At 34.2% G+C, this 7,276-nt stretch overlaps 1 protein-coding gene across 2 annotated transcripts; it reads right to left on the bottom strand.

Moving 5' to 3' along the window:
* Window positions 1-5,012: 5,012 nt before the first annotated feature.
* Window positions 5,013-6,989, bottom strand: Rpl9 (ribosomal protein L9). 2 transcript variants are annotated; one of them, XM_071779622.1, is made up of 4 exons: window positions 6,831-6,989; window positions 5,799-5,937; window positions 5,228-5,555; window positions 5,013-5,140 (listed from the first exon to the last, which is right to left on the bottom strand). In XM_071779622.1, exons 2-4 carry the CDS (start codon window positions 5,934-5,936, stop codon window positions 5,034-5,036), a joined length of 573 nt encoding a protein of 190 aa, XP_071635723.1. In that variant the 5' UTR covers window position 5,937; window positions 6,831-6,989; the 3' UTR covers window positions 5,013-5,033. The 2 variants fall into 2 exon arrangements, with proteins under 2 accessions (XP_071635723.1, XP_071635724.1); XM_071779623.1 differs by lacking the exon at window positions 6,831-6,989 and adding an exon at window positions 6,588-6,777.
* Between the last annotated feature and the right edge of the window lie 287 nt (window positions 6,990-7,276).

The following is a 7,276-nucleotide window of genomic DNA, read 5'->3' as shown; positions in this document are numbered from 1 at the left end:
AAGCATATAAAAATTCTCTCATTCTTCTTTACGGTGATGGTTACAAGAAACTGTTGCAACATCACAATAGAGGCTATCCTCATTCAAGCGCGTATAAAATGTTTGAATAATCAGCAAATAATTGGTGGATGCAACAATAAATTTAGTTTTCGCAGTAGCATCAACAATCGTGATCGTTGAGCCAATCAAATATTTGAATGCCAAATTACGTGTTTGCAACACGGTCTTGTTCATCCAGCAAATTGTTTTCTCATTGTGAGCGATTAGATGTTTAATACATATACCGAATACCAATGTATTCAGTAGATAAGAAGGATTGTATCATTTTAACTTCGTATTTATAGATAGCACGATGACCGTAATCCGATACGAAAAGAATAGTAAATATACGATTCGAGTTAAAAGGCAGATTGGAAATAAATAGAATATATCTACGTATTTCACTATCTATGTATTTCCTGTCACTTAATACGACGTAAAATAGTCATCATATTAATTCAAAAATTTTCCAAATGTACGAACTATAAGCAACAGATCGATCGTCCTTCGGTCGCGTAAATAGCCCAGTCAATAGAGCCCAAAAAAGCCGCTGAAATGGAATTAATTCCGGAAAGCGATTTTTTTCTTTGACTGTTTTGGAGGGTCATGGGTAGTTTAAAACCGGATTTTCGGGATTCTAACCCTGGAGCGTTAGCCGCCATTTTGATTAGAAGGTTGATTTTGTAAATATCTCGCTTATTTTCAACTTTAGAGTGAAATTGGTAATAAGCAAACTTGTAGAAAATTTAATACTCTACAATTTTGGTCCTTATCATTTTTCACCTAGGATCGATATTTTGGGTCTTAGACTCGAAAGTGGGGGGTGAAATTTTATTATTCTTTTTTAATTTTTTGAATAAACGCGCCATAAACTTTACCCCCGTGGTGATGTGGAAAAAATGTTTTTCATTATACCAAGTAAATTCAAAAAATAAAAAAAAATAATAAAATTTCACCCCCCACTTTCGAGTCTAAGACCCAAAATATCGATCCTAGGTAAAAAATGATAAAGACCAAAATTGTAGAGTATTAAATTTTCTACAAGTTTGGTTATTACCACTTTCACTCTAAAGTTGAAAATAAGCGAGATATTTACAAAATCACCCTTCTAATCAAAATGGCGGCTAACGCTCCAGGGTTAGAATCCCGAAAATCCGGTTTTAGACTATTCATGACCCTCCGAAACAGTCAAAAAAAAAAAAATTGCTTCCCGGAATTAATTCCATTTAAATGTCTCTATTGACTGGGCTAAAATATTTTCGTGCCCGCTTCGCGACAAAAGCGTTAGTCTTCTCTTAGTTTTTTTTTGTTTAGAAACTGTTAGAAACTTTAGAAGCATCGCGGCTCGCGGCCGGCGCCGCCGTAAGAATCAGTCCCTCTCGATTCGCAGATCTATTTCAGTTAATAAATCCTGACTTTTGCAAAACGTATAATATTAACGAGTGACTTCCTCCCCTTACACAAAGTCTTATTCCTCTCTCCTTAAATGCGTAATTTTTCGTAACATTTTGAGTATTTTTTAAATAAATAATGACCTGGGTCTTTCTTAGAGAAGGCCCTTTACAGATCTGCAAAGCCGCGCGTCCGTATTTCATAAGGGAAAGTACACGGAGCATCGAAAAAGGGTTAATTTGTAGCAATTAAAATTATATGTATAATTTGTAACAAAAGTAGATTTGCATTATTTTCAAATGTTTGATGCTGTACTCATGATTTTGTAACAAACCGTGCGCAAGTGAGGAATATTCCAAGCAAGAAAATATTGCAAATACTAGTAAATTGATGTACAGTATCGCTATTGTTTATTTATTTTGATAAACACACAAGGTCGGGAATGACGTTTTGCTCTCCCTCTTTTTGTCGGTACAGAGTGACAGTTTATGTGTTTTTATGACTACGTTTAATAATATTTGCGTACAATTTCTCGTGCACATTGCCTTTTCGAAAGTGTATAGCAGTATAGCATCTAAAGCTAATTGTAAGTATAATACTATTTCATCCTGATTGAATGGAATATTTCAATGCATGTCGCAGATTTCATTACGTGTACAATGTACGTAATTCGCACATGCGTGTACATAACTATGTATAATAAAGCTCAAAGATCGTGCGGCATCGATACACCTACTATCAAATATAGCCAGACAAATAATAAATGTTTTTTGCACGTACACACAATTGCTACTACAAACATATTTTTTTATATATATAAAGTCCAAAGTTTCTTTGCATACAGGACCACTGAGAGTCGGCCCCGATAAAAACGGCTTTTCGTTTAGCTCTTCCTTCGCTCGCTTCTTCTTTTTTCATTCCAAGAAGATGGCGTAATAAAAATATTTAAAATTAATAAAAGAAGTATTTGGTTCATAATAGGAATTTTATATGCAAAAGGATATCTCTTATATCGCTTGCAATCGTGTTTTGTAACAATGTTACAAAGAACGATAATTGACGAGATCAAATGACGCAAGTAAAAATAATTGCATATGGATCGGTTCCCGAGAACGCATTCCATTATCAATATCGCTCTCTTAAAAAAAGACTTGAAGCAGTTCGAATCTAAGTCAAGAAAAAAATTTATTTGCGATTATCGAAGAGTTTGTGATTAATTTTAGAACGGAGATTCGACCACTTCAGAAAATTCCATCTTTCTATTTAATCGAAACAATTTTCCATATAGGAGAATTCAACTTACGGATTTTATTTTTTAGCGGAGAATAAAAGTTTTTATCATTTTTTATCTCGAAATAATATCACGCGTGCGCGTATATGTATATCGTATATCGTACGAATAAATCGTCAAAAGCAAATAATAACAGGAATTTGGAATAACAGGATAATCAAGATTAATGATATTGATTTGATTATATTGATATCATGAAAGATAAAAAAAATGTGTAACCAAAAGCTGGCTTATCGGATCTCTTTTGGATCATCGGGCCCCCTACCGTAATATGTTTCTTCTTCCGTCTCATCTATTTTTCACGGAGAAACGAACAAAGTTGAAAGATCGAATCGTACTTATTGCTAGCCGCAGGTAATCTTATCTACACGTAATAGTCCAAAGGTAAAGATTGAATCAATGTGCAACGTGCGATAACAATTAATTACTCGTAATATATTTCATTTCTCGATGTTTAATGCAGAAGAACGACGCATTATTCATGATAATTGATTAATTGAATTAGCTGGAATCTCATTACCGCGATTTTGTAATCGAACATCAGCGCATGCCGCTCGAAAGTGCACTGTCCGATTTCAGAGAGTCAAACGCATCTTATACGACTTAATAATATAATAAATATATTCTGTCTCATATAAGTCATATAACTTATATAATCGTCACTCATTAATATTATAATATATTCATGGCAATGGATATATTCATTTTTACGATATTCATTCGCAGTTCATAGATAATTTCTCTCCGTCAATCTATAGTTTTTCCTTTTCTAATTAATTATTGAAGATAATGCGAATTGAATATTCAAATTGAACGAAGCGATGAGCAAATTCTGATATCGTATTGCAGCTTAATTAATTCTTGATGTATTCTGCTCCCGCTTCGTGTGGATCCAATCTTTTCTGATTTTATTTTCAACTGTGGTACGTCATGTACATCTCACAGTTAGCCTGGTAATCCTGGTATATGTTTTGCTTTTGCATTGCCATTTATCTGCACGCCTCGTTCCTTTCGACGCCTTCGGCGCTTCGGCATACTTACTTCGCCGTCCCGCCGTTCCCCGGACAAGTTACTCCTTATATGCACTATAGTAAAACGCTAGCTTTTACCTCCTTTCCTTACGGACTCTGTCTTTTAACTGTCGACTCTTCGTTTTATCTTAACTTATCTTTTTACTGTTTTATTCATTTATTTTATTAATTCATTCTAGGATATATGTGTGCGTGCTACATATTGCGCTGAAATTTGTTATATTTATCAGAAAAATGAGACTGGGGAGGATTATATGCGACTCTGACTTACAACAGTGACTTTTACTCCTGTTGAAATACGCATTGGTTTTTTCCCTTCTCTATTCAAATCGCTTTTCGTGACGAATCAAGACATGTCTGCAATCAGTCTGCGTGTAAATTAGTATTGTGACAACATTGCATCTAATTTGCAATTATAGGATCGTAGCTCGTAAAAACGCGCATCAATTTCTTCGCAAGCAACGTATACCGCGCGATTCTACGTTTGAGTAATACAATACGTGAAATAAAATTTTTTTAAAGCTTCTAAAACGCCACGGCACAATTACAAACATAAAATAGATTTCTTAAATTATGTTGCGAATAAATAACTATCGTTTTTTTTCGTTCGCACGCTTCTTGTCAACGTTAATATGTTCCGTTTCCGCGTATAAAGTGAAATAATGCATTGATATTGCTAAAATAAATTCAAACGATTATTATTATCACAATAAGATGCACGACTGTTGATCTAACCCCGCATCTTTATCAACCGTGCTTACGCGTCCTTGATGTCGCTGCAACGAACCCTCCTGGCAGTTCAATTAATAATTTATCTACCTACATAAAAGTGTACATAGTACTCATACTCTCATTAAAGAATTGATAATTAATAAAAAACTAAATCTCTGAACAATTTTCTTTGGATTCGTACATTTTACTAAAACACCAAAATATTCGAGAAAATTCATTTTCTTGAGACCATTTTCAAGAAAAATAATAATAAAACACATCTACACTTAATCAGGGCTATTTTTTGTGTGCATAGCTTAAAGCTAAGTAACGTTGACAGAAACAATTAAAAACTGTAAGTTTCAAGAAAAATAATAATAAAAATGGTAATAACCATTATAACAAGACATATATACACTAAATTGCAGTTATTTTTTATGTACATAGCCTAAAGGTATCAAAGTAACGTTGATAGAGACGATTAAAAACTGTACATTTTTATTTCAATATTGGGTCAATAAAAATATGTGCATTAATAAATTCTATCGTCCAGTCATAAATTGAAGAATTTATTCATCATCTTGTACAACTGTTGTTTTTTCGGACACGTAAAGTCCATCCAAAAACTTTCTAATATCCTTATTCTTTACCGTCGTTGACTGTTGAATGAGAGCAGCTAAAATATAGAATACAATGTTTAACGTTGCCAAGTTTATTTGTTTGTTCGAAAACTACCGGTACTTATATGTATAAAGTATTTTACCTGAACGAGATACGTCCTCCAAGGAATTTCCTTCTATGATCAACTCGTCCTTCTGTTTGCCGGAATTTGCGACAGTCACACCTGGTGCCATTTTGACACGGCGTATGAATTTCTCGCCCAAGAAGTTACGGATTTCTATAACTGTATTATTCTCCGTGGTCACGCAATTGATAGGAAAGTGGGCGTATACAGCTCGCATTTTATATTGGTAGCCCTTCGTTACGCCTTTAAGCATATTCTCGATATGCGAGCACACGGTACGAACGGCAGCTAATTCCTTTTTCTTACCGTACCATTTTTCTACCTTCAGTAACCTCGGGCTGATCATCTGAAATACAGAACAAAGAATATTCACTTATTAAGACATAAATACAAATGTTGCAACATTTTGATGTAAATTGCAAATATTTCAGATGTGGATTTATCATTTATGGGAAATGAAGGGGAATCCAAATTCTCATCACGATGGATACAATTACTCCAGTTTGTTCGTTTAAAATTAGACGATTACTGGAAGACAATTTTTCAAGAAGCACATCATATCTTTTGTAATAATAATATTTCTACTTACACGAATGTCAAGCGCAAGGTGCTTGAAGGATCGCGTCAATGTACCTCTCGGTCCTTTTACCGTTACCAGACGGGACTTGACGTGGACAGTCAATCCCTCTGGGATTTTAACCGTTTGATTAGTAACGATTTGCTTCATTCTGTAACATAAATAATTTCATATAATTACACTTTTTGCAATATACGACCTATGCCTAGACTGCCATAAGATATAGTACCCAGGTAGCAGAATAACGTCTAAACATGTCTAATTGACGTCTAGAGACGTCATTAAGACGTTATTAAGACGTCATTTGACGTCACTCTGCTACCTAGGTACTGTAATTATAGATACAACAGTATTGACAGTAGCGATTATCTAAGCTGCTAGATTTTTTCAAGTCCTGATAATTATGTTTTCGTCAAAGAATACGATAAATATAAATTGAGTCGGAAAATACAAATATGTAGGTGTGTCTTTAATTACAAAAGTTTGAAAACTACGTGTTGCTACAATTGTTTATATTTACTACCCTTTTATCAATAAATATAGCGCTATTAAAAATTAAGAAGTCATTATTCTCACTGCACAAAATAACTTGGAATAAGAATATATCGCTGGCAATTTTATCGTTTATCATAACGCACAGGTGGAACACGTTCTTTACGATTCTCAATAGTTTACTAGCTTATAGGTTAGAACAGGTTAGTAGCGCTTAACACCACATGTTCACACGAATCGATAGATCAGATAGATGAATAAAAGTTGCGTGATTTTTCGCAAATTTGCGTATTAATTTTTCATATGTACCTTCGCTCGTATGCCCTTTATTTAAATAAAAATACATGTGAATCTCAAAGCGACTCGACAATCATAGACGCGCGTGCACCTCGTTGTTATTAGACGGCTAATAAATAAAAAAGATAATATTTTGCGGCGAAAGAGTGAAATACGACAATGCGAAAAACACACAGTGTCGAATTATTATATTCGACGCATCGACGGATTGCTGCGGATTCTACAAAATATTTTTCATCGTAAAAACTTGGTTACCTCGCGGTCCACCATACACCGGAAAAGATCGAAGCACGAAGAGGGGAAATCTCACGGAAATTTACCAACGCTCGTACGCTCGTATAACCTGTGGTATAACGAAGAGATAGAACGGCACACGGGTATCCTACCGTTGCACTTCAGTTATTCTCTTACTGCGCTAGATAGCGCTGTAATCATTCAGAAGAAATTTCCGACGATGGCGATTGGACAAGATTTAATTTTTATATCTAAATTTTGTTTCAGTTTTGCTTTTATATTAAATCCACATATTTATTATTTAACGATACAAAGTTTGATAAAGTAAGAGATCCTAAGATACGCCATTAAATGGTGCATATTTATCTAAAAGTACGACATAATATCATGTTGGAATAATTCACGAAAAAGTTCAATAATTCACACAAATAATGTTCTCTGAATCTTCGTATTGTGCGAGCTTTTCA

This window comes from Temnothorax longispinosus, chromosome 5 (genome assembly GCF_030848805.1).
Source record: "Temnothorax longispinosus isolate EJ_2023e chromosome 5, Tlon_JGU_v1, whole genome shotgun sequence".
Classification (NCBI taxonomy): Eukaryota; Metazoa; Arthropoda; class Insecta; order Hymenoptera; family Formicidae; genus Temnothorax; species Temnothorax longispinosus.
The sequence above is the reverse complement of the archived record's forward strand: the minus strand, read 5'-3'. Positions and strand labels throughout refer to the sequence as shown.

Excerpts from the sequence above, each read along its gene's own strand:
- Rpl9 (XM_071779622.1), bottom strand. The coding sequence starts at position 5,936 with ATGAAGCAAATCGTTACTAATCAAACGGTTAAAATCCCAGAGGGATTG. Across the intron at positions 5,556-5,798 it reads ACCTTGCGCTTGACATTCGT|ATGATCAGCCCGAGGTTACT; the intron begins GTAAGTAGAAAT and ends TCTGTATTTCAG. Across the intron at positions 5,141-5,227 it reads GGAGGACGTATCTCGTTCAG|CTGCTCTCATTCAACAGTCA; the intron begins GTAAAATACTTT and ends TCTATATTTTAG.